At 38.2% G+C, this 27,372-nt stretch overlaps 1 protein-coding gene across 2 annotated transcripts; it reads right to left on the bottom strand.

Annotated features, from left to right (window-relative positions):
- Nucleotides 1–386: 386 nt before the first annotated feature.
- On the bottom strand, nucleotides 387–19,140 carry LOC133720272 (protein SHOOT GRAVITROPISM 6). 2 transcript variants are annotated; one of them, XM_062146502.1, is made up of 42 exons: nucleotides 19,009–19,140; nucleotides 18,820–18,910; nucleotides 18,674–18,728; nucleotides 18,459–18,590; nucleotides 18,306–18,377; nucleotides 16,915–17,005; nucleotides 16,708–16,803; nucleotides 16,072–16,150; nucleotides 15,892–15,955; nucleotides 15,069–15,172; nucleotides 14,756–14,861; nucleotides 14,334–14,423; nucleotides 13,866–13,943; nucleotides 13,656–13,723; nucleotides 13,475–13,574; nucleotides 13,176–13,346; nucleotides 12,753–12,842; nucleotides 12,552–12,617; nucleotides 12,305–12,403; nucleotides 12,138–12,212; nucleotides 11,435–11,494; nucleotides 10,760–10,849; nucleotides 10,264–10,385; nucleotides 9,480–9,609; nucleotides 9,315–9,394; nucleotides 8,404–8,563; nucleotides 7,374–7,455; nucleotides 6,531–6,676; nucleotides 5,993–6,073; nucleotides 5,797–5,897; nucleotides 4,208–4,446; nucleotides 4,018–4,127; nucleotides 3,743–3,871; nucleotides 3,546–3,620; nucleotides 3,329–3,462; nucleotides 3,128–3,200; nucleotides 2,484–2,615; nucleotides 2,063–2,244; nucleotides 1,776–1,898; nucleotides 1,095–1,155; nucleotides 889–984; nucleotides 387–542 (listed from the first exon to the last, which is right to left on the bottom strand). In XM_062146502.1, exons 1-42 carry the CDS (start codon nucleotides 19,046–19,048, stop codon nucleotides 402–404), a joined length of 4,314 nt encoding a protein of 1,437 aa, XP_062002486.1. In that variant the 5' UTR covers nucleotides 19,049–19,140; the 3' UTR covers nucleotides 387–401. The 2 variants fall into 2 exon arrangements, with proteins under 2 accessions (XP_062002486.1, XP_062002487.1); XM_062146503.1 differs by having other exon boundaries at nucleotides 8,404–8,539.
- Nucleotides 19,141–27,372: the final 8,232 nt, after the last annotated feature.

The following is a 27,372-nucleotide window of genomic DNA, read 5'->3' as shown; positions in this document are numbered from 1 at the left end:
ACAAACAATATTTGAGTAAACCACTATTTTCCATACCGTACGCATTCAGTTAACAAGATTACGTGACAATAATCGTCATGATGGAAAGTGTTTTTACAATGATAAGATCTCCTGATGGAAATAATAGATCATCGATATAACAACAGTTTGTACACATCAAAATAAGTGATTTAAAAGGAACCAATAAGAAGTAGAGACTGCTGGTTGGCATCCTATGGATAACTTGCAGATGAACTCCCCAGACAAAGGTAATCGCAAAAGTAAACAAAATTAACAACACTACAAGACAAATGACACAGGACGGACACAAACTTTGCAACAAGAAACTCCCTTGATAACAATAGCATATCATGGAAATAGCAACATCTTTCATACATTAACATATACGTGAAATTATGCAACTAAAAACAAGTAGAGTGTTGGTTGACATCATTGGCATACCTGTAGCGGATAAACTCTGACAATGCAGCAGCTGCAGCTTCCCTTTGGAATCTTTGGTGTCGATCTAATGATTTACTAAAAATTACACATATCCGTTGAACCTTTTAAGAATAACAAAAAAGATCCATCAAGAAAGAAAATTAAGCAGCCAAAAACATGAGATCATAGGGGATCATACTAATCTCAGAGTTTCACAAAAAATAAAAAATAAAAAAATCGAAACACTAAAACATAAAACATATCATATGTAGGAGTCTAACATAGGCAAATTATGCACGGGCCAAGATCCCTTTTACCCAAATTTCCTGATAATGTAATAGAACACAACTTAACAGTTTTCTCTCTTAGAAGTCTTCACTCACTGCCATTTAGTTTGGCATTCACTTCACTGTAATCAGTTCCAACATATCTCAATACATAAAAAGTGTCTCAGATGAGCCATATTACCTCTTTCGGTCTCTTTATAGAAATGCAGCCTGCTATGTCTCCAATAAGATTGATCCACCTCTCATTTTCATTTTGCTCTCCATCTCTAGCCAAAATCTATACAAAGTATATCCAAATTACATTTCCTTCCTACTGCAAGAGACGACGCTTGAAGAATTCCTAATCAAACAATAGAGTAATTGCAGTCCTTTATATATATTTTGTACCTTTCCCATCTCAAGATCTCCAACACATTCACAGAACACTTGGAATGCAGTTAGAAGAGCCCTGCAAGAGCACACAAAATGAGACATCAAATAACGTGCTTCAAACTTATACATTATATGTTCTTACAATTCAGAAGCAGACCTTCGCAATGTGGACCTTGGCCAAAACAGCTGCACCGTTCAAAAGGATATAACAAAACCCTTCAAAGTTTGAACAGCGCCATTTTGGCAAGTCCACAATGCAAAAGAGCGCTTCTCATCGGTTCTGCGTGTATGCATATATATATATATATATATATATATATATATATATATATATACACACAGGCGGGTTCTGGGGCGGATGTCGACGCTGCAGCAGCGTTCAGGCGGCGCGAATCGTGCCGGACGGAGGCCGGAGGCATCCCAAACCGCTTCTGGGTAGCGATCGAGGTCGAAGGTTCTGGGCAGCGACCTCACCTGCAACTTCAAGGTTCTGGGCAGCGCTGCAAACTGGTCGCCGGCAACTCCACCCGATTGCAGACTGGTCCAAGATCCCCCTGGCCTCCGTCCGGCAAGAGGCGCTGCGCCGTCGACGCTTGATCGAGCAGAAATCCGGACGTCCGCACTGTCGCAACGCCTCCATATATATATATATATAATGTTCTCTTGCCAAACAGTAAAAAACTACTAGATGCTTACCGTAATGGTTCATGCTGACCACACTTGGCCAGACCATGACAGCTTCCCAATTGAAGAGTGAGCTCAGCAAGAACTGAAGCATAGTTTTGTTGAACTGCCTTTTTTCCTATTCTGCCACCACCTCTGCAATAGAAGTAGAACTTAACAAAATTGTCTAACCAATAAATTTAGCTCAAGTTTGATAAGCAAAGCTGACACATGGTTTATTGATAGTAAGCTGATTAACTATATGGATCAAATGGACTGCAGTGACAGCATTCCTACTTTTATTATCACTTTCTATAAACCTGAAAAATGCTGTGAGAGCAATAATGGTTGCTTGAAGAATGTCATCCTCCATTTGACCATCAACTGAATGGCTAGAATAGTCTGCTTTCTCTGAATCAGCTCTAAGGATGGGATACTGATCAAGGACACATATCACATGTTCCAGGAATGAAAATGAAAGAACTGTATGCTGGGAAAATGCCTACAGGGAAAAAGGAAAAAAAAAATTTACAAGTTAACAAGACGACCAAGTAAATATCGCTAACATCAAACCGAACTAATTAAATGTGAAGAACATAGTACTAGTATAAGAAAGATAAATCAATAGGGGAAACAGTCAAACTGAAATTAGCAACAGACCAAGGATGGTTACTACTGAACAATCAACAACATGAAGATTTGACCGTAAAGAGCAACAAGTGAAAGCCACATGAGACTCACATAAAAAGCATCATGTATTGGCCAGCCACCACGTAGTCTGGATATATCCTTAGTTACTATATCCCTTCCGGCTGTGGCCAAAACTTCATTGAAGACAACTTTCGTACTAGTGCTCTCGGCAAGAGAAGAAATCTTCTAGCAGTCAAGGATATTTGATAGAGGTCCCAAAAAGAATAACCAAATGAAATGTCAATACGTATAAAGATAGAGCAACAGCATTGCTAACTTTGACAAGCAAGGCAACAGGAAATAGTCATACACAAGATTAGATAGGGTCATAGGGAGTTTCTAGGGAAAGAGCTTTCTTAGAAAAAAAAAAAAAAAAAAAAAAAAAGTAAATATAAAAACAGCCAAAATGATCTTATTGTAATGAAATAAATAGACAATTAAATTTTCCATGAATACTGGAGTTATCATAAATAATTATATGAGTAAACAAATTCAAGGTGGATAACATAAAACTGATCCTCAAAGGGAGATCCAAAATATGTGAATTTGGATCATCGGAAGACATTGTGCAATAGCCAATAGCTCATAAAATCTGTTCCATTCTTATCTCAAGAGGAATCATCCACTTTAAAAGGCCCTCTTAATATAAATACATGCATGTAATTATAACATATTATATAGATCAAAAAAGATACGGCGGCAAGAGTTTCCTGACGTAAATGCTTCTCTGTAACATGAGCAGTAGCTGTCAACAGAGCTTGCGTTGTCCTATAACCACAAATATACCCCATCAGTAGTAGGCATAAATCTATTTCTTTATCCAGAGAGAAAAGCTCTTCATATATTTTCTGTTTTTGAAATCTGTTACTCAATTAAAATTTCATTATTACGAAAACCTTGAAACATCACTTTCACTAAGCTCATTCCCCCTTCTTGTGACAAACTCAATAACGGCTTGAATCGCCCCTTCAGCTGATTGCTTGACCTTATCGCAAATAGCAGCTGTGCAACCATGCAGGGTAGCTACAAGCTGCAAGAATTGATTGAGATTAAGATGAGGCTGTTGCAGTATTCATTTAAATTCTGAAAGCATGTTCAATAAGAAGCACCTACCTCATTCTTTGTGAGTAATAAACAAACAGAAGAGATGACTCTGTTGAAAACCTCAGATGGATCTATAGAAGCATCCTGCATATATAGAAAAACCAAAAGATCCCCCTAATGTGTCAAATTTACCTAACAATGGAATGTACTAATGTAAAAGAACAAAAATTACAAAAATAGGTAAATGTGTAAGGCAATGAACCTACACTCCTCAAAATAGCTATGACATCCTCGAGGGATGATAAAGCACTGTAGGACACTTCTATGTCCACACCATAAGTGGAAGATGCAGGCCGCTGAAGTGAAAGTGAGATGCTAAAAAGTTGATCAAGAATCTACAGAGAGATAGAAAGGTTTATGTCATATGCAGTCAAAAAGAACATTTAGCTGTCAACATACATTTTCAGATAACAATGAGGGTAAAAATAAAAAATAATAAAAATAAAACTAAAAGACCAGGTAAATTCTGCCAAAAACTCACCTGAGCAGAGACTTTTCTAACTTCAGCATTGGTGTCTGCACAGCGGGGGAGATATGTAATAACCCTGTCTCCCAAAGACAAGGCCTCACGACTTGGCAATACAAATGCCGCTGGTAGTTCAACAATATAAGAATCAGGGTAGGAGAGAAGAAATATAAAGGGAAAAAGCTGTCATAGGAGACATTTTTACATGGTAAGTTGGAAAAGTTCCCATGCAAATTACGGTCAATTGGCTTGATGTGCGTACAACTTCCTTGACAGCCAAGGGCACAATGTCCAGTGATGCAAACTGTCCGAAACTTGAGAAGCATCTCATGTACTGCATGACAACCTCTTCTTCTTTGATAATCGGTAGCTGAAGAAACATATTGATCAATTTGTCTCAAGATGTGCAGTAACTGCTCTGCTCGACTTCTTCCATCTTCTCCACTAAATTGTCATATGATTCTAATTAGAAGCGTGATGCATGTTGTAAATAAAAACAGCTACATATGGTATTATAATCCAATGCAATTTCCCTGTTATAAGCTCACTAATCAATATAGAAAAGTAGCTCAAGCAAGTCCTAGAATCTTAATTGTTACACATCAACTGAATAAATATAAAAGACCATAACTTCACGACAGCTAGAAAATGCATAGATAATTATGGAGAGAGATGTTTTGATGCATAAGAAACCCAAAACCATTAGGGAGGCCAAGGATTCAATATATTGAGATGCAAGATCTAGAATACAAGATTGTGTGAATTTTATATTCTCCATTAAGCCCCTTGAGGGTGAGATTTTGGGAGGACAATGGAGGATATGCTGCAGGTGTTGTTTCCAGGTTTTTACAAGCTACTTTTTTTCCTTTTCCTTGTAACTGGGTTTTAGCTCCAAGAAGAATTTAAATGACTTTGAGGCAGAGGAGTTTGCTTTGCAGCTTGGTAAGTTGAGGGGGTTGGCATGTATAGTAGAAGGGTCAATTTCTCTAGAAAATCTTACAGTACTTTTTGTGCATGGAGTGGATTCCTCTTTCTTCCACCAATTTCCCAGTTTTTGGAAAATGAAGACTCCATTGAAAGTTAAGATTTTGGGCTAATTAGTGGATCTTAGGATGTGATCAGATCCAAAAGAGAAGGCCTTCTCTATTCATTTTCCTCACATTTGTGCTTTCTCTGTAAAGTCGGTGAGAGAGTGTGCATCACTTATTTCAGCATTGTCCTTTTTCTCTACAGAGGTGGAGGCTGTTAAGGAAGTTGATGTGTTTCTAAACGGGTGTTTTCAGTTGTTGAGCATTCTTTTCAAAGCTTTGGAGAAAGGCGAAAAGCTAAAACTCTTTGTCTATGGTCCATGGTTTATGATTCTGATCCTCTTTTATCAAAACAAATTTGTTTCTCAAAACAAAAATTGAAAAAAAATAAAAAGCTAAAAGAAATAAAGAATGAATGATAGAGGAAAAAAAGATAAAAGACAAAATATACATAACCCTTGATATATGTCTTCTTTCATAAAATGTTGAAGTTAGAATCCAAACCAAAACCCCCCAAACTATATATTTTGAGCTGCAGGCTTAGAACTACCAGATGTGGAACCTCATCTTATCCAAAAGTTGTCAAGATAGATATAATCTTCTTTATATAATTTCAAAATTGTAAAAGAAGACCGATGGATTCTGGTTACTTCAACGAAAAATAAAACAAAACAAAAAGTAGTTGAAAAAGACTAAAATAGATGACAGAGTGATGTTTCAAAAGATAAGTAGTTCAGAAAAGGATAGACCATGTGCTTTAAGATACCTTGTGAGAAGAATTGCACACAATAGAGTGATAAGGTTGTCAATAAGGGGATCGATCACATCTGCTGGATCATTTGGTAAAGCAAAGAACCCTAAGGTCGCCTGTCAAATTATCAGATTTACCACCATTTAGTAACAACCAGCCAAGAAGTGGGATTTCAGTTGTAAATACAGCATCTGTATAATAAACACCAAACCTTCAACACATGGTTTCTGGTTTCAATTGTTAGTTTTGGCTCTACAGAGACCAGCGTGGTGCATGCACTTAAAGCACGGGCCTGCAAAAATGTAAATAGAGTGAGAGATAGGGAAAAAGTTACAACAGAAGTGGACCAACATTTAGGCTGTCTTTAGGAGTACAACTTAGGAGTGAAATTTTTCTTTCTTAATTTTTATATTATGGCATTGATTTGGAGTTATTAAAACTGTTTTTCACTGGAAACAATAGTAGATAACCAATTTCAACAATGTTTCTAAGGCATTTTAAATGATCTTATAACTCTATAGTAGATATGTATGGGTTCAGGAAAGATAATTTTCAAATATACTGCAGAAAATTATGTCCCGTATTTTCCTAATGTTAGAGAGAAAAAAATGTCCCTTAAAATTACTAAAAATGAGACAAATGCTCATAAAATTGTGTTTTCCCAAAATTAACTTTCTTTTTTCCATGGTTTTCTGGAAAAACAAACACAATCTCGCCACAGACACAATTGTTCCAAGGATATTACTAACTTGTGTGTCCAGAAGTTCAAGAGTAGAATCTGAAAGGTTTTCATTCTCATCTCGGCCCATCAGAGTTAATGTATAGTCTAGCATTTGGTCCCTTTTCTTTAATGGAAATGATGAACCATTTTCCGCAGCATTAATGACAGCACGACCTGCAATATCAACATATATATCATCGACTTTTGGCACATGACCATATGGCATAGATCATAGCATAGCAATTGCATGACATTGCAGGTTCTGATAATTATAATATATCATCAGTCTAATCTAGAAATAATATATGCATTCTTTGGGCAATATCAAGCTTTTCCCAACAACATAAACATGTGTAATGTGATTACCAGTATATTGATAACCATACTACATTAGCAACATCTATAATGTGATCACCTACACTAGAGTTTTAAGTACGACCACCCTGCACGTATGTGTGTCTAAAAAGGAAAGAAGCATGCAAACACTCTTGGTGATCTAATCTCAAATCATTCTATATCTCAAGTATCCACAGAAGAATAATCATTTAAGGTACAACTTCAAAGCACATCACATCAACAAAAAGATACCTTAACCATCTGGTTATACAGTGTTAAACATTCAGGACTTAATGCTAAAACGTTTTCAATGATGGCTTCCTTTGGAAATGGAATAGTTATGAGCGTTGCATGAACAAGTACCAGTCACACACATTTCAACTATTTAAACCCCTTACAGCACAACGAGCATCACAAACATGTTAAAACACCCAACAAAGCATAAACATTCCATTCCATGTCCATGTCTGCAACGGCAGCTTATACAGAGTACACAAAACAAAATGACACCATATTTCCAATGACTCGTACAAACCTAGAAGATCGATAGCAGTAATAACAGCCTGCTTTGCAGTAGGGTCGCGCACGTGAAGAAGCCGTGAGAGCATATTAGTCCCCTGCAAGAGGAATACGTAACCCATATGTAAGTTCTTCAAAATCTAAAAACCTTACAAATGCATGGGCCATATAAATCCATAATAAGGCCAGAATTATAAGCAAGAAATAAATAGGAACCTAAAGTTGTACAATTCACAAGATTCTTACTTGAAAATTAAACCATCAACAAATTTTGTGAACCTAATTTAGTTAGACTATATATACCTCCTCTTTTTATGCCATTGCATCATAATACATTACGTATTCACACACACTTTCCTTGGAGAAAAAGTTTCTCTTCAGGATTGAGGAATTGATAGGCGAATCAATATATATATATATATATATATATATATATAGAGCGAGAGAGAGAGAGGGTGGTGCAATGACAATCTCTGGAAACAGCTTTCAGATGTTCTTATCTTTTCCAAAAAGAAAATTTTTAACTAACTATAACTAGTTCAAGACAGCAACAATTAAAGGATACCTCAAAATCTATTAGGTAAGTGGAATCATATATTTTATTGACATCAACCAGCTCGTCTGTTTTAAATTAGGCAGAGTACTATCTAAGAGTCACCTAAGAAAACCAAGTTCAGAAACAAAAGTTGTCGACAACTGCTTTCACTAAAATGGAACCATGAGACCATATGACTTTATTACTAGTATATGTTAAGGATTGCAGTATTATGAACTACAACTCCTATTCTTAGCCAAGGATATGCCTATAGCTACTTCTACGTATTAATGGGCCCACATCTCTAACCAACAACAATGAAACAGTGTGCGCTTCTATGAAACACAGAGGGAATTAATTTGGACCAACTCTCTACTTTTACAGTTTACACTTTTTGTAAATTAGTGATCGCTGAATAGTTTACGGAATATGAAGATGGGAGAAAAACAGAATATATTTCTTTCTTGGTATTGGTAGTAGGAAGCATTAAGAAAAGGACAAGATCTCATACAACAAGTGCATCTATTCTGGCTTCAATGACTGTTGATGGAGCATATTTTGCAGCATATCCATACATTAGAGCCAAAGCAGCATGTATATCATCAGCCTCTTCAGTTTTAAAATCGTCCGAGAAAAAAGATAGGAATCTGTAATAAATGAAGCAAAGAAAACTGTCTTCACATAACAAATATATATTTATTGCATCCACACTAAACGTAAATTGAGCATTCTAATTTAAAAATAAATATATATTTATATAAGGATAACAAAAGAAACAAAGAGGAAAAGGTAAATCACATTGCACTAATATTTTCTTACATTTCTTTAATTAATGCATATACTGAACACACCAATAGTGCACAATGTAAAATGGATTTGATTGACTTTGTTTTGCTCTAGATATATAGTTTATTAGTTTATATTACCATAAATAACACCTTGAACTTTCTACTTGCATTATAGATACAACATGTTGTGGGTAAAAAACCATTGCAGCTGATATACACGAGTTTTGCAAGGTGAAGAAACTATAAAATCCATAAGTATACTGACAGCATCCCAAGTTTCTGCTCTTGGAGAGAACTAAAAGGAAAACGTTTGCATGGTTTCACCTTTGCTGCAGCATATACATCTTGTGTAATATAAATTACTTTTATTACTGAATTTATGTTTCTTAATTAGAATGTACTGTCGTGGAATTTCTTATTGATCTGCAGGAACACTTGCTAACAATTGAAAAGCGTGGAATGACGGGTAAAGTAATCGACATAGTATGAAAAGAACCAGAATCTCTGTTTTAAAAGAAAGCTGGAACGTTTTTGGCATGGAGGAGAAAGAGAGTGGGACACATACAGAGAACCTAACAAGATAAACTAAACTACAAATATATGCTATCTAGCACTCTGAAAGAATGGGAAAAACCTTCGAAAGATACTTTGCCCAACATTATCCAGAATCCCCTTCAGCTTTTCCAGGACTGTGTCCAAGTGGGATGCTGCGACCTGGAAGTGGAGAGGACAAAAGCAACCCATCATGAATGAAGGAAAGGTGGAAAGAGTAGAAAATAAACAAAGGACTGTAACATACCAACCCCATTGCTTTTGCCAGACCAAGCCTATTTGTTGGAATTGTGATGTCTGCTTGTTTATACATCCAATCTATCTTATCACGGACATATGCCCTGTCATTAACTTTTTGAAGCAACACACCAAAGCAGCTGCATTGGAAAGATTATAGTTAAACATGCCTTCCTACCCAGAGGTTTAGACATGGCTTCTTAAGTTGACAAACCACAAAGGGCACCAACCACTAGAAGCCCATAAAAGTTACACATTATCAGTAAAATGCTGTTGAGAATATATGAAACTAAATCATCAAAATGCAGCAAAAGCCAATTAGTTTCCTTAATTAGATTTGTGCTTCAGCATTCTTTACAATCTTGGTGCTAAGAATAAGGAACCATAACAAAGGAATGTGGGGTAAATGAGATGCTACAGAAACTTGTGCCCATCATGATTGTCCAATGTCAACCATCCAAGACCTTTGTGTGGGTGGACACCACAAGAATCCCATGCCTATAACCACTAAGACTGTTGTAGGATTGTCAGAATTGAGGAACCATCCTTAGTGGCACCAGCCATTCTCATGTTATTTAGCTTTCTTTTTCTTTTTCGTAAGATTAGTGTAGTGAGTGGTAGCAACCAGACAAACACTCTCACACATGGGACCTACTTAACAAAGATAGCAATAGTACACAAATGGCCTGTGAGTTATGTACAGCAATGCTGGAAGGTTATAATAAATCTGCAATATCTCATCTAACAGTCCTTCCTTATATCAAGCAAAGCAACAGGTTTGAAAGGAATAATACCGATGAAGAAGTGCAGAGTGTTCATCATTAGATGTATAAAGTTCATATTGTTTGGTAACAGCATCTCCAAGAGATATCACCCAGGCAGCATCATGAATCACATCCAAAGATTCTGCAAAAAACTGTCACACAAAATCAAAGAGATAAATTAACCTAACCAGTCAATGAACAGGACCTTAAGATTTAGCCTCTTTCTCTCTTACAATTCTAAAGGACATATATGTCAGCACAGTTTTCTACAAAATCTGAATGATACAATTATGAATTTACATGAAAAATTAGAAAATAACCATTGATATTATCTTGAATTACTACTCTCAAATTCAATGGCCATGGTAAAGTAGAAACATGTAAGAAGCAGATTATTATGTTTTACCAGCATCACCTGAATGATACTGTAAAGCATGGTTCCAACAGCCAGCACGAATCATATTCCAAAAAATCATCAATAATTATGAATACATATCAGCATTATTCAGAGGTCCACTGCACTTACATTGATTATCATGTCGTCCCAAGTTTCTTGATAAGAAGGATCTTGCTTTAGATCTTCTGTGTCACTAACATATGCCTTCAATTTTGGAATCTAGAGCTTAGCAAAGAAAAAAATAAATTAGATTACTAGTCATTTGATTTTGCCTGTAATCAGGTCAAAAGAATACAACAAAAAGGAAAATTAAGCATGTAGATTTCAAGTATTTTATCAAATTTATTATCAAATAAGAGTAAGTTCACATGAAGGAACAAGGAATTCAATCCAAATAAATTGAAAATAGTGTTAAACAAATAAGACATCACCACCAATATTACTACTTTTTTATTCCCTTCTAAAAGCACATAAAAATTTTGTTGCAAATAAGAACATCAGCACCGATTCTACTTTTGTACTTTCTAAAAACACATAAAACGATTAAACAAATAAGAAATCACCACCAATATTACTACTTTTTTTCCCTTCTAAAAGCACATAAAGATTTTGTCACAAATAAGAACATCAGCACCAATTCTACTTTTGTACTTTCTAAAAACGCATAAAACAAGGGTATTTACCACCTGCTAATCAAACATAATTTCAAAGATATGACGGTACTTATATATAAAAGTTATAACCCAAACCTAAAACCGTCCAGTTCTAACAAAACTACTCAATTCTAACTGCATAATGATTTACCTCATCTTGCCAAAACAAGCTGACATTTTTTGGAAAAAGTGGTGCCAGATAACAAAGTACCTGCGAGGCAACATAAAAAGCAAATGTGTCATCATTTAGAATTATAACAATACAAGGTGAACTAAATCAGTACACACACACCATTTTTTTTTTTTTTTTTGAAAAGAAAGAACCTGCACGATATCTTAAAAATATCCGAACCATCTATTGAAAACACAAAGACGCATCTAACATTTTAGAAGCTCCAGCACTGCTAATATATCTCTCACACAAGTAAATGGGTGATGGTGTTGTGGGGTGGTTACACACTGAATCAGTCATAACAGTTGACGGGTTTGCGTGTATGTTTAGGGACTCATCAAGCTACCAACTTATGTTTGGGTTAAAAGTACGTTGACATCATACAAATATGACAAATCTGTAATTTATAGAAAGAGCATAAGTAATATCATGAAAATCCTCAAAACTTCTAATTTAAAGCAACAATAAGAAATCAACAAAGGACAGTAGAGACTCCACTCTGGAAATATATGTCATCACATGGATTACACATTAAACCAGTTAATATAGTGAATGAGACTGGACTCGTATGTTTGGGACTCATTATTTAAGCATAAAAGTAAGTTGACATAACTCAATAAAACATGCTTACTCCTAATTCATTTCCAGGATAAAACCATGCTTAAAAATGATATATACTTACTGTCAAAATCTGACTAGCCAGCTGCTCCCTCGCTAAAGGATCATGCAGAAGTACTACCAACCGAACAAAAAGCTCCTAAAAACACAAGTAAAATATGACAATTGATGAAATCAAGTGTCTGGTAATGCACAAGAAAAGTCCAAAATTAGATATAGAAAGGAGTCTACCTCGGGATTTGGTATATCAGCACGAGCTTTGCACTCCTTCACCATAGTATCGCTATTAGAAGATCTATGCCTGCACAACTCAGAGATGCATCTGCAAACCTGTAGCAGCAGAAACTATTCAAATTCAAGAGACAAACTATAATAAATACATACATTGAACCAGATCTTTACCAAAAGCTAGTAAATTTCTACTCAACAGAAACAGCTGAATCTGAATGTAAAGATGAGGATATAGAGAACTTCCTACCATAGCAACTGCACCCGTATAAGCTTGTGGAATAATCATCTTCAACAGAAAAGGCCACAATATATGCTGCAGGAAAATAATGCATCAACAAGAACTAGTTAAGATTTCCATATATGCTTATTCAAAGAAACCCCTTTAGAAGCTCAAACCACCAGTTAAGACTTAACATCTACTGAATATAGAATCAACAATCTGGCATACCTCCATTTCGGGGATCGTAATGGTCAGCAATAGAAGACTTTTTTCACTTATTGCCCTCAACTCCATTGGACTAAGTGTCCCAATTTTCACCTAAGAAGAGCCAGCCAGCATTAATGCTATAACCATCTGACATTACTATAGTTCCAAGCATTACTTTCTTAGCCAATCCAGTAACCACTCCACAAACCAGACCCCTTAATGCACTTTGATAAAAATTATAAATACTGGATATAATTTACAACATTTAAAAGAAAATTCACCTTTTCTTAAATCTATTTTTGCCATCAAGGTTTCATCATTTTTCTTTCTCAGTAAATATTAGAGAATATTTGCAACATCAAAACATAAATTACTTTTGTAGCAGTCATGTAGGATCAGTAGCCACATCAAGTTTCCAGAAAAAAAAAATAGTCAGATGCAAACCTCCGATCTCTTGTATTGGAACGGAACATAGGTGTTTCCTGAAACATCCTTAGACCTCTCAAAGTCATGTCTATCATTGTCTGTTAAAGCACAATGACGCACAAGATATTCAACAAACAGCTCCCCAGATGGACCAACTAAGTAACAATGCGAAGCCATAACGACAATCAACTGCACAAAGCAATGCAATGTGAAGTTAGGAGAGAGGAAAGACAAAAGAGTATACTAATAATTCTGAAGAAAAAGGTTTTCTAAAGGTAGGGCCTACAACTATGACTCTATAATTTGAAGCAACATACCTCTGAAAGCACCTTTCGGACACCTAAGTTTTGCTCATCTAGCAAGGATTTGACAGCTTCAACAAGTAAGGGTCGTTTATTGTGCCAAGCTTCAGACAGCCTCCAAAATAAAATTCTTCGAATGTCAGATCATGTAAAAGAATCAGACATAGTAAATAGAAACAACAGAATGTAAAGAAACCTGGGTAATAGATGCTTTAGAACACACAGTGCACCAAACGCCAAAGGTTCTTCCTTCAATTTGCATTTCTGGTAGCAGAAATGCACAACAAAAAAGGTCATCTAAGTATAAGTTGAACCTTGTAAACTATTGCAGAACAGAAGGACAAGTTTCTTTTTACTTTGGATCAAGTGGCAGTAAGAAGGAACACTCTGAGGAAAGAATACTCACATTAAGAAGGAAAACAAATAAATCTTCAGGGTATACCAAACCAACTGTCAGGAAGCAACGCTGAACTTCATTATATGTCTGGCCACAAGGAAAAGAAAAGAACTCAAACATTTGGAAAGAAACAACATAGCTGTTGACTACTGAAATGGTTAGCCATTAACATCAGTATACAACCATAGATACTATGTGGACCAAGTCCTTGAAACAAAAGGCAGGAAACAACTTCTGTTTTGCTGGGAAAAGACAACGCAAAGTTATCCTCCTTTATACACAGGATGCGTTGAAAATATGTGGTTTGAGTAAGAACCACAATAACATGAAGGTAGAGATCTAAACAAAAGACCTACAGATTCAAGAAATTGACAGTTGCAAAAAGTAATAACTAAAGCAATAATTGACCCCTTTGGAAACTAGCAAAGTAGAAAGAAATCAAAATCTTATTCAAAATAAGGAGATAAGTTTCTACACCTTCAATCCAACTGAGAAATCTGAGTTTTCTTTGTTGTCATTATGGATGCAGACCACTGGAAGGAGTGTTGATAGAATGATGGTGAGCTCCTGCGAACCATCATAAGAATAAACCAATGTTTGAAAGAAACATTAGTACTAGTCCATCAGAAACAAGACACCTAGTAAAGTAATTAAAGCCTAAGATGTACAAGACCTCCTATTATGTAAAGCCTGATTCATGGTCTCAATTTACAACCTAAATAAATGTTTCATTTGTTGAAAATTGTGACAATGTTGAACAGAAAAATCAGCAGTTATTCAAATTAAAACCATAGACAAAACTCAAGTGTTGCAGTTAAAATATGATTCTAGGACTTATAACCAATAAATTGACTGAGAAAAAAAAAGTAAAAAAATAAAACAGAATATATTAGCTTTACCTCAAATTCAAGTAAAGGAGGACCACTATCTGACAGTACAGAAGCATTTAAGAGATTGTGAAGACTACAAGTTGCCAAAAACGAAATATCTTGATCTCTTTTATACCTGATCAAAAGGAAAAAGAAACAAACTTTTTGATGATGTAGATGTGAAAGTACAAAATTAGTGATGCTATGTATCCATTTGTCCTCAAAAGTATAAAAGAGATATATCAAGTTGGAAACAGTGTTACCAAAGACGTGTACACAAAACATGCATGAATAGTGCAGCATCATAAACATATATAACCAGAACTACTATAATCAATCTTACAATTCCAATATCGTGGGGACAAGCCGATTTAGAGCAGCCTTTAATTGAGTCCGGGGAATAAGGCCAACCATCTGACCTAATGCTTCTACAGAAGACATCCGAACCTACTCCGAAAAGGGTTTCAGCAAATTGTAAAATCAATTCACATTAGTAAAATAGCATAAGTTGACTTAGCAGGGGAATAAAAAACAGGTTTATAGATACAGAAAAAATAATAATAAATTTTTTTTTTTATGCCCAGAATTACCCAAACCCGATTGGCGGATCCCAGTTCAAAACCAGGTTCTCCTTCGAAAGTCAATACTCAACACCATGGACATAATCAAAAACCAAAAGCTAGTCACATGGAACACTTTACATTGGGGCAGTTTTGTAAGCATCTGCATTTCTAGTCTTCCGTAAACTTTGTTAACAACTCTCTTCAGCATCAAAGGAAAAATAGAATGCAGATAGGAGTCAATATATGAGCAATTGCTTTTCTAAAATCCTGACAAGTAGCAGACACTAGACTTAATACTTAGACTTTTACTATAACAACTGCTTTACTACCACTCAATTTATTAGTAATTATCTGTGCCCCTCGTCCGAAACTTTATGCTTTTAAACTTTTATTTATAAGAAAGATACTTAAAATTTGTGAAAAAATAGACATGATGCATAGTAAGAAAGTAGAAGGCACTTGAAATAGAGGCTTTATTCAAAGATGGAGTTATTTGACTGAAACAAACTTATGGTTAAATGAATACAAAGGTAAAAGCTGTACATAAAAGTTTAAGCAAAACAGAGAGATTACAATAAGAAAAAGAGACATTATTTTCCAAACCTTTAGATCCCTTGAAGCTGCCCAAACTCTTAATAAAAGCTCAAAAACAGAATTCAGAAATGACCTGCATTATATGATATTTATTCATTTAAGACGGAAGAATACCAAAACATAAAACAGGCATATTTGAAATGATGAATTGGGACCAAAGAAACTGTAATGATAAAAACTTGATCTCACATTATGTCACTATCCAGAGATGGGTAAGAAGGGTTATCCAGACTATATTGCCAAACAGCCTGACACCAACACTTAATAGCTGAAAACAACAGGATAAAGATGGTGAGCATCACGAGAGAATATTATTGAGGAAAATTTGTATGTTATCATTTCTGAGAACTTTGTCGAATACTATGGGAAAGAAGAGGGGAAAGTTTTATCAGCAAGGAGAGGGATAATTGAAAACAGGTAGGTAATAACACATGTCTATCTATGCATAACTAGACTCTAACATAATAACATGGCCCAGCTTATTATTATCGTCTTTCCTCTTAGTGGCCTTAGTGAGACTCAAGACTGGAGACAATATCATCACAAATTTCTTATCTTCTCAAGTCATTCAGAATTCTATTGAAGGTTCGAATTGGTTGGTTTGGCAGCATAACCTTTTTCTTTGATTTCAGATGAAAGCAAGAGATTTAACCCATTTTTAACATATAAAATTAAGACACTGCAGTACTTGAGATTTTTGCACAACTTTGACCAGTGTTTGGAACATATAGTAAATGGTTCAACAGCTTTCAAATAATAACAACCTGTTTACTCCAATTTCACTTCCATATATCATAAGCGTAGAGAAGAGACAGTTTAGCATACCATTAGCAAAAATTGGCCGGTGGGCATCACGCACATTTCCTAGAATAGGTAGAACCCGCGAAAGCACATCTTTCAATCGTGGTGTGAACTGGAATGCTTCAAAGGGTAAAATGGTTTGTCACTAATTTCAGTTTAAGCCAAAAGAGAAATAGTAACATATGAACATTCCCGAGCTGGAAAGCAGATAAGAAAAGTTTGATAATTAACCATCAGCACGGGCAAAGTCTGCTAGTATCTGAACCATAGCTGGTATAGCTGAATTTGGCCCCGGCAAATGGAGAAATATTTCGTCCATCATCTGGAAAATCAATATACGAGAAGAACAATCAAGTAAGGGACAGGTTAATGAAGATTCTCAGGAAGAGCAAGGGAAAAGGGAGGGAGAGAGATCTAACTGACAGCACTGGAAATTGATTTCTATACAATGTCAAGAAAATGGTGTTTCCATCAATGATTCAGACACAAAGAATAGTGTGCAGAGCAATAATCTTTTGTCAATCTAATACATCTAAAACATAGGTCCTCTCTCATAGTTTTCCAAATGGGAGACTAATATGTTACAAATTATCCAAAAGAAAAGTCACAACAAAGTGTAAAACGCGACTTTCTACTAGAATTAATATTGGCCCAGCTCCCCTAACCCAAAGAAAAGAGATATGAGTGTAGGTAGAAATACTGAATGCAGAGCTTTATTCTACAAGCCTAGAAAATCAAACCTCATTGCTAAATGCTATTATCTACATGAAATAATACCAAAATGTTGCTTCCTATGAATGAACTCTGTTTGTTGTGGAACAGGAAGAGATTCATGAATCTTAGCCTCTACAGTATGGTATATTAGGTTGCTGAATGTTAAAACAAACATTTCAAGATGTCAGAAAAAGATAACAACAGAAGACAATCAAGGAATTTGAACATTTATGTCAGAGAACAAACTATATTTAAATACAGAAGCTGGCAATCCCAACAAAGCCTTTGATTGAAATCTTATTAACTCTCTGCAAGGTCATTTTTCATTAACACGAAAGAACCAACGCCTCCTCCCTTACGATGTATCTCTCTATCAAAAGTATCCAGGCACAAAAAGAAATAAATAAAATCATTAAAAAAAAAACCTTGTATTGATAAAAGAGGATCACAACACAAGCTCAGGACAAGAACTTCACAACAGAACAAAACAATAAACTAAAGAAAGACAAAGAAAGCTACAACAGGAGGACTAGCATATCATCTCCTCTCATCCTAATAGCCAAAGTTAAAAGTAATTCAGAACTTGATGGTTAAATCCTCATGTTATATCTACATCACATGTTATTCAGTTGTCAGATTTGGGACAATTTGGGTAGTAACAACAATGTTAGTTGGCAGCCAATTTTTTACATAGTACAACTACAGTCTACGCCTCAAAGTTACCAGGGCTCAAGTCACTCGTGACACTTTATGATTAAGATATCATATCACAAGGGTATACCAGAAGCAACACACTAGAACATACCACTATTTTCAGCTCACACTAAAACAGTTGTAACAAAACAAACACATTCAGTTTAAAAACACATACGAAACAACGCGAGTTTTACTTGCACTAAGATACTCACCAGGTCAGGCAAATGCAAGCCAATCGAAACAAGAAGGCCTGACGCAGCTCTTTGCCAGTCTGTATTGAGCTCCTACATCAAAGACAATACTCCAATTAAATCGCACGAGCCAGTTCCACAAAAGAAATCATCCTGATCACAAACATAAACTACCTTGGAGGAGATAATCTCGGCCGTGGCAATCTTGGCAAGCTTAGTCATGAAAACAGAATCGATGTCATTCTTGTCCAAAGCTCCAACTCCATATGACATTACTTGGAAAAGTCCAGCCATGTTACCAAACCGCTGAAACATCCACAGAAAAAAGCATGATCACACTACACATTGGAACTAGACTGCTAGACTCAAAGCAACTGAAGATTATTTACCCTTCGTCCTCCTCGCGAAACGGCCGAGCAACAGTCGAGAACTATAACAGGATTGCTGCAATTGCAATTCAATCTATTCAGGTCACTGTAACTTACACATATAGAGAGAGAGAGAGAGAGAGATAGAGAGAGATTGGGGAAATTACAGGGCGGCAACGTCTTTGAGGGAGGCGATGGAGGCTTGTCTGACATTGGGGGATTCATCTGCGAGCAGCGAAACCAGAACTTGAACGGCCTCTGTGGCACCAAACGGTCAAGGTTTTCGAGATCAGAGAGTGTCGGTATGAGGAAAAAGAAACGGAAAATGATTGTTTGTTGTGGGAAATTCGAAGTACCTGGAGCTGCAATTGAACTTCCAGAGCTGGACGACGCCATTGCAAAGAACCAGAAGAGTAGAGAAGAGACGCTGATTTGTTTTTTTTTTTTTTTTAATATTTTCGAGTTTCCGCAAGAAGACAGCTTGTACCGTCTAACAGTTTTATTTGACGCGGCAGTAGTTCAACGGTGGATTGCTCTGCGACAAAGAGGTGGGAGGTGGGTTTCACTGTTAGTAAATAAATAAGAAGATTTTTTTTGTTTTTTTTTTTAACGAATGTAGATAAATTTTTTTTTAACATGAGTAACATATGGGACGTGCAATATAGGGAAAGAATATATACGTGTATTAATTTATATTGATCAAAAAAATATATATTAATTGTCACGCCCCGAATTTTGAATAATCAATTCAAATCCGAAACATGAATAAACAATTAATACAAATAACGTTCTGAATTTTTTTCTCAGAAACAAACACACCACTCGCCACTCAACACAAAAAACTCGAAAACCTCGAGTTAATTATTACAATTCACTCTTACAAAGTAAAATTGTAAAGCTCTAAATGAGTATAACAAACCTCACAATATAATGTTGTAATTCACATAACACTACTCTAAGCAGCCCGATCACCGTCCTGGTTCTCCTGACCTGCAGGGTTATCCGCTACACCGTTTGAATAGTGTACCGGGATTGCAACAACACAAAACCCGGTAAGCTTTTGACAGCCCGTATGAGTAAAAAGAAAGAACTGTTGATTTATTAAATTTCAGTTCAAGTAAAATTCAACAGTATTACGTCTGCAAAGAGACATCAAACCACTCATGTAAAACCACAAGGAATACATTTTCACAATCCTCAAATCACAATACACCACACTGGTCCTGCAAAAACCCAACCCACATAACACCACTTTGGTCCATCCCAACAGCACGTTAGAGCTCTAACCACATCGCTACCAGTCACCTTGGCCTAGGTGCAAGTAATGCGACATACTTCGGTTAATAATAAACCGTCGCGCTTTGGACATCCCCGTCCTCAGCACACAACTTCGGTTAATAATAAACCGTCGCACCTTGGACATCCCCGTCCTCAGCACACAAACACTCCGGTTATTCTTAACCGTCGAACTTCGGACACCTCATCCTCAGAACCCTACATTCTCTAACTCTATACATCCTCCAATGTAAATCATGAATATTAACAAGAACTCATCAATCATGTTCATCACATATAAATATGGTAAGTCACATGTCAATTCATAATAATTTAATCATCCCAATTCCACACTCTTCAATGTCACACCATTCACATATAATCACGTAAGTATATATATAAGTAATTATCCGCTCAGGGATAATCACTAATACCAACTATAGTTCACACGCAATAAAACCGAGAAATTCATTTGTATAGTAAAAATCATTTTACTTACCCATGGACCGTAGTTGATCAAGTCCATATGATTTTAAAACAAATATTTATTCCATAAATATTTTCACGCAATTACGACAAAATAAGGTAATTAAATTTATTCGGTTCGTAATATGAACCACGTGAGGTTTACTCACCTCTAAATTCCCGCTGCGTCTTCTTAACAGCTCAAAATACAATTTCACGAATCGTCCGCCAAAACAAACCGTCGATCACCTAATCAGACATGACCTTAACTTAGCCAATAACTCAAAGACAAAATCAAACGACAATCCAACGGTCGGATCGAAATTAAATGATGATCCAACGGTCGGATCGAAATTAAATGATGATCCAACGGTCGGATCCTCACAGATCGCCTTTAGGATCATCCTCCAAAAATCATTACGAAGATCCAACGGACGGATTCTCACGAATCGCCTCCCTAATCGCTGTTTAGCAATTATACGAAGATCCAACGGTCGGATCTTCGCCCATGACCACACAAAGCCACTGGGACAGTCATAAGATCAACATATCAAAACTACAAGTCCATCGGACGGTCCGATCTTCACATATCACAAATCGAACGATCGAAATCGATCGAAATTGTAAAATTCATAACTTAATCATATGATATCCAAAAATTGTGTATAATATATCAAAATGATCGTATTGAAATATAGAATCTGAAAATGTACAGAAACCATATTTTTGATCCCCGGAGGTGGCCGGAAATGGCCGCCGGAGTTAGTGGCAGAGCCGCCGCCGACCACCGCCAATGGTGTCGGGGCCGGGCTGCCCTTCTTCATCTCATCATGCCTAATGATTTTCCTAACTAGCATGTAAGCTGAAAATGACCGGAAGGAATAGAAATTACCTCAAACCAGTCGGTTGGCCGGAAAAAAACTCAGAAACCGGCGAGCTCCTAGTTCGACGTAAAAACTGCAACTTCAGGCCTCGATACCTTCTGGAAAGTTGTTCAGATCCTCACTCTGAGTTCACCAGTTCAAGAAACACTCAAAACAACGTCCTGTAACGCGAGATATATCGATCGAAGCTTCGGTTTTCGATTTGATCGGGTCTGGCTTCCAGCCGCCACCACGAGTAGCGCCGCCGTGCAAGGCCACTTCTGGGAGCTTCAGGACGTTGAGGCGAGCTCGAGGATGAAGTTGGCCGGAAACACGAGGAGGATGAGTTGGTTCGTTTTCGGGTGCAACCGGATCGAGCTGGTTTGCCGGACTTTGAGGCTGTGCCGGAGGGAATGACGACGTCCAGCAGGTAAAGCGACCCAAGGCGAAGCCAAGGGGAGTGGTCCGACGTCTAGAGATGGTCGATGAAGGGAGAACAAGGCTGGAGAAATTTGCTCTGTTTCGGTGGCTTCGGAAGAGAGAGAGAGAGAAAAGATATGTTTTTCTTTTTTTTGGAGAGAAAATGAAGTGCTTAAGCCGGAGCTTCATTCTAGCTAAGAACGTGGTCAAAAAGCCGTATCAATTATGCTTAATCATGAAAGTTAAAGCATTGAAATCATGAAAGGTAAAGCGCTGCCATCATGTAAAGTAAAGCAATGCCATAATTATGCTTTTACTTTGATTAAAGAAAACAACCGGGTATTACAATCTACCCCCCTTAAAGGAATTTCGTCCCGAAATTCAAGCACCCAATTCCACAAAGAGCTGTGGATACTTCACTCTCATGTCAGACTCTAACTCCCATGATGCATCACCCTCGTCATGATGACTCCACAGCACCTTCACAAGATTAACCTCCTTCCTACGAAGCTTCTTCGTAGACCTATCTAAGATACGAACAGGTTCAACCACAAAGGTTACATCCGTGTTTACCTCAATCGTACCATGATCAATTACATGGGACTCATCTCGGACGTACTTCCTGAGCATAGACACATGAAAGACATTGTGTACACCAGACATGCTAACAGGTAAGGCAAGACGATATGCCACTTTCCCAACCCTTTCTAGAATCTCAAAGGGTCCAACATACCTTGGTGCGAGTTTTCCCTTCTTGCCAAATCTCACTACGCCTTTCATAGGTGAGACCTTCAAGAACACGTAATCACCCGTCTCGAACTCAACTGGTCTCCTCTTCAAGTCTGCATAACTCTTCTGTCTACTTTGTGCTATTTGGATCCTATCCCGAATAGTAGTGATCTTCTCTGTAGTCTCCAGAACAAGTGCAGGACCAAAGAGTCCCTTCTCCCCTACTTCTGTCCAACAGATAGGAGTTCTACATGGCCTACCATAAAGAGCCTCATACGGGGCCATGCCGATGCTGGCGTGATAACTGTTGTTGTAGGCAAACTCTATCAATGGTAGGTGATCCGCCCAACTTCCCTTAAAGTCTATCACACAAGCTCTAAGCATATCCTCCATCACCTGATTCACTCTCTCAGTTTGCCCATCTGTCTGTGGATGAAATGCGGTGCTCATAGCTAAAGCTGTGCCCAATGCCTTATGGAATCTACGCCAAAAGTCTGAAGTGAAACGAGCATCCCGATCAGAAACAATTGTAACAGGCACACCATGCAGCCTTACTATCTCATTCACATACAACTTACACAACGCATCCCCTGAGTAAGTTTTTGCCACAGGAAGGAAATGTGCAGACTTCGTCAATCGGTCCACAATCACCCAAATTGAGTCATAACCTTGCCTGGACCTAGGCAATCCAGTCACAAAGTCCATGGAGATATCTTCCCATTTCCACACAGGAATCGGTAATGGTTGTAGCATCCCTGCAGGCCTCTGATGTTCTGCCTTCACTCGCTGACATGTAAGACACTTTGACACATGTTCCGCCACATCCCTCTTCATTCCATACCACCAAAATTGTCTTCGTAGGTCCATATACATTTTTGTACCCCCTGGATGTATTGTGTATCGAGATCTATGAGCTTCCCGCATGACCTCCTCCTTGAGGTTATCAACACTTGGAACATACAATCTTCCTCGAAATCTCAACCCCCCATCTGCTCTAGTAGCCCACTCAGAAGGGCCCTCCACATTAGGATTAGCAGTCATCTCCGCAATCCTCGCCTGGGCAAACTCATCAAGTGCCTGACCCTGAATGATCCTGGAAATCAAGGTAGACTGTAAGGTCATACTACCGAGAAAGATTTCATGTCCACCTCTTGTGGGCATAAGATCAAATTCGGATGCAGCTTCCAACATGGGCCACTCCTGTACCATAAGCGATGCCATGATTACTCGGGGATTCCTACTCAAAGCATCTGCCACTACGTTGGCCTTTCCAGGATGATACTCCAAAGTGAAATCATAGTCTTTGATGAGCTCCATCCATCTCCTCTGCCTCATGTTCAACTCCTTTTGGGAGAATAGATATTTCAGACTCTTATGATCAGAAAAGAGTTCGAACTTCTCACCATACAGATAGTGTCTCCAAATCTTCAAGGCAAACACCACTGCAGCTAGCTCTAGATCATGAGTGGGGTAATTCCGCTCATGAACCTTCAGTTGTCTAGAGCCATAAGCAACAACACCACCATTCTGCATCAACACACACCCCAAACCCTGATGAGATGCATCACTGTAAATAACTAAACCACCACCGCTAGTAGGAATAGTCAACACTGGTGCTGTAGTCAACCTGGTCTTCAGCTCGTTGAAAGCCTTCTCACATTCATCCGTCCATAAGAACTGAGCGTCCTTCCTTGTCAATTTGGTCAAAGCTGAAGCAATACCAGAAAACCCCTCAATGAATCGCCTGTAATACCCTGCCAATCCAAGGAAGCTACGGATTTCCGTAACGGTGGTAGGGCGACTCCAACTCATCACCGCTTCCACCTTCGAAGGATCTACCGAAACTCCATCCTTCGAAACTACATGACCAAGGAACTTGACTTCCTTCTGCCAAAAGTCGCACTTCTCAAACTTGGCAAACAATTTCTTCTCTCTCAGCGTCTGTAGTACAATCCGCAAATGCTCCTCATGCTCATTAGACGACCTTGAATAAATCAAGATGTCGTCCACGAACACTACAACAAATTGATCCAAATAAGGACTGAACGTACGGTTCATTAAGTCCATGAATGCTGCTGGTGCATTAGTTAGGCCAAAAGGCATGACAAGGAACTCAAAATGTCCATACCTGGTCCTAAACGCCGTTTTCGGAATATCCTCATCCTTCACCCTTAACTGGTGATATCCAGATCTCAAATCAATCTTTGAGAACACAGTAGCCTCTCTAAGCTGATCGAACAAGTCATCAATCCTAGGTAAAGGGTACCTGTTCTTGATGGTCACCTTGTTCAGCTGTCGATAATCCACACATAATCGAAGTGAATTATCCTTCTTCTTCACAAACAGCACTGGTGCACCCCAAGGAGATACACTAGCATGTATGAACCCCTGAGCCAGTAATCCATCAATCTGAACTTTCAACTCCTGAAGTTCAGCTGGAGCCATCCGATAGGGTGCTTTCGATACAGGAGCAGTACCTGGTATCACATCAATGGAGAAGTCCATTACCCTTTTTGGAGGCAACCCTGGTATCTCCTTAAACACATCAGCATATTCTGAAACTACAGGAATCCCTGTAATCTCAGAAATACTACTCCCTGACTCAATATGAGCCAAAATCCCTGCCCTCATGGCAACGTCGGACCTCAGACAACGGTAATGAAACACCGGTTGTCCAGGAATACGGAAGGACACAATCATCCTAAAGCAATCAATCAATGCATGGTTCGGGCTCAACCAATCCATACCCAAAATCACATCATATGTGTGATCCGGAATCACAATCAATGATGCAGAGAACTCTCTACCACCTATCCCAATAGGGCAATCATCACAAAACATATCCAGCTCAAGAGACACACCCAGAGGTGATGTAACACATAATGATCTAGTAAGGGGCATGACAATCAATCCCAACACATCCACTACTGAACTAGATATGAAAGAGTGGGAGGCTCCCGTATCAAACAATACTCTAGCAAGATAGTTATAAACAGATAAGGTACCTTCCACCCCAGTGCCTCTCTGACCGATTGCAAAGACTCTAGCTGGTACTGGAGGTAAGAGCCTTTGCTGATTACCCCGTCCTCCAACATGGGGTCGAGTACAGTCCTTGGCAAAGTGTCCAGTCTGTCCGCAACGAAAGCATCCCTTAGCCCTGGGTTTAGTGCAAGCCCTAGAGAGATGACCCAACTCATCGCAGTTATAACATCTCACAGGCGCTGCAGCTGCAACTTGTCTGACAGGTACGGCCCGAATAGGAGGAAGAGGAGCTGCTGCTACTCTAGCTGGGGCCTGATGGTGGAACTGAGTCTTTTGTCTCTTCCAGGATCCACCCCTAAAGTCTCTGGATCCACTGTTACCTGCCACTGCCTTTCCCTTTCCCTGAAAATCCCTCTCAGCTGTTTCCTTCTCCTTATGAATCAAGTTCTGCTGCTCAATGATCAGAGCCTTTGCTAGAATTTCCTTCATGACCTTCAGTTCCAAAATGGCCACATCACGCTCAATGGAAGCATTCAACCCCCGCTGAAACTTCTTGGCCAAATCCTCAGCATCCATTGATTTCACAAACCTATATAGCCTAGAGAACTCTGCCTCATACTCTGTCACCGTCATCTTCCCTTGTGTTAGTGAGAGGAACTCCAGTTCCAATTTTTCTCTCACTGAAGCTGGAAAGTACTTCTCTCGGAATAGTCTCACAAAACCATCCCAAGTCAGGGTGGTCACATCAATGGTCTTTTGCATACAATTCCACCACACCCTAGCCTCACCCTTTAGCATGAAAGTGGCTAACTTCCTCTTTTCGATCTCATTACAGTCCATCATCTCAAAATAATTCTCCATATCCTCGACCCATTGATCAGCCACCATGTAATCCATGCTTCCATGAAACTTGGCTGCTCCCAGATGATTAATGTCTCTAGCCAATCTCAACAGACGACCAGGGTCAGCCATTTCACCCATGGGCGGAGTAGGTTGCACACCGATAGAAGACTCTACATCATCATCATAAAGCCCCTCTATGGGACGGAACCTGTTTCTATCACCAGTTCTACCTTCTCTTACACCCCCACCACGACGTCTAGGCCCACCCCTCGGAATTTCCATTACCTAGGAAGCATAGTATGTTTGGTTAATACATGTATAACACTCAACATAGTATAAGTCAATACTAGTCCATATTAACCAAGTCGATACTACAAGAAAAGTATTCACGTTCCTAAGACGACTTAGCGGCCTAAACAACTCCTAACACTCACACATACCCAATGACTTTGCCAATACCGGAGAGCACATGATGGGGATCCGCTGCAGACGGGCCATCACTCGGTAAGTATTGACATATCACCAAATATGTACCTTACGCTCTGATACCAAACTGTCACGCCCCGAATTTTGAATAACCAATTCAAATCCGAAACATGAATAAACAATTAATACAAATAACGTTCTGAATTTTTTTCTCAGAAACAAACACATCACTCGCCACTCAACACAAAAAACTCGAAAACCTCGAGTTAATTATTACAATTCACTCTTACAAAGTAAAATTGTAAAGCTCTAAATGAGCATAACAAACCTCACAATATAATGTTGTAATTCACATAACACTACTCTAAGCAGCCCGATCACCGTCCTGGTTCTCCTGACCTGCAGGGTTATCCGCTACACCGTTTGAATAGTGTACCGGGATTGCAACAACACAAAACCCGGTAAGCTTTTGACAGCCCGTATGAGTAAAAAGAAAGAACTGTTGATTTATTAAATTTCAGTTCAAGTAAAATTCAACAGTATTACGTCTGCAAAGAGACATCAAACCACTCATGTAAAACCACAAGGAATACATTTTCACAATCCTCAAATCACAATACACCACACTGGTCCTGCAAAAACCCAACCCACATAACACCACTTTGGTCCATCCCAACAGCACGTTAGAGCTCTAACCACATCGCTACCAGTCACCTT

The sequence above is a fragment of the Rosa rugosa genome, chromosome 7 (assembly GCF_958449725.1).
Source record: "Rosa rugosa chromosome 7, drRosRugo1.1, whole genome shotgun sequence".
Classification (NCBI taxonomy): Eukaryota; Viridiplantae; Streptophyta; class Magnoliopsida; order Rosales; family Rosaceae; genus Rosa; species Rosa rugosa.
This window is presented reverse-complemented; position numbering and strand designations above follow the sequence as displayed.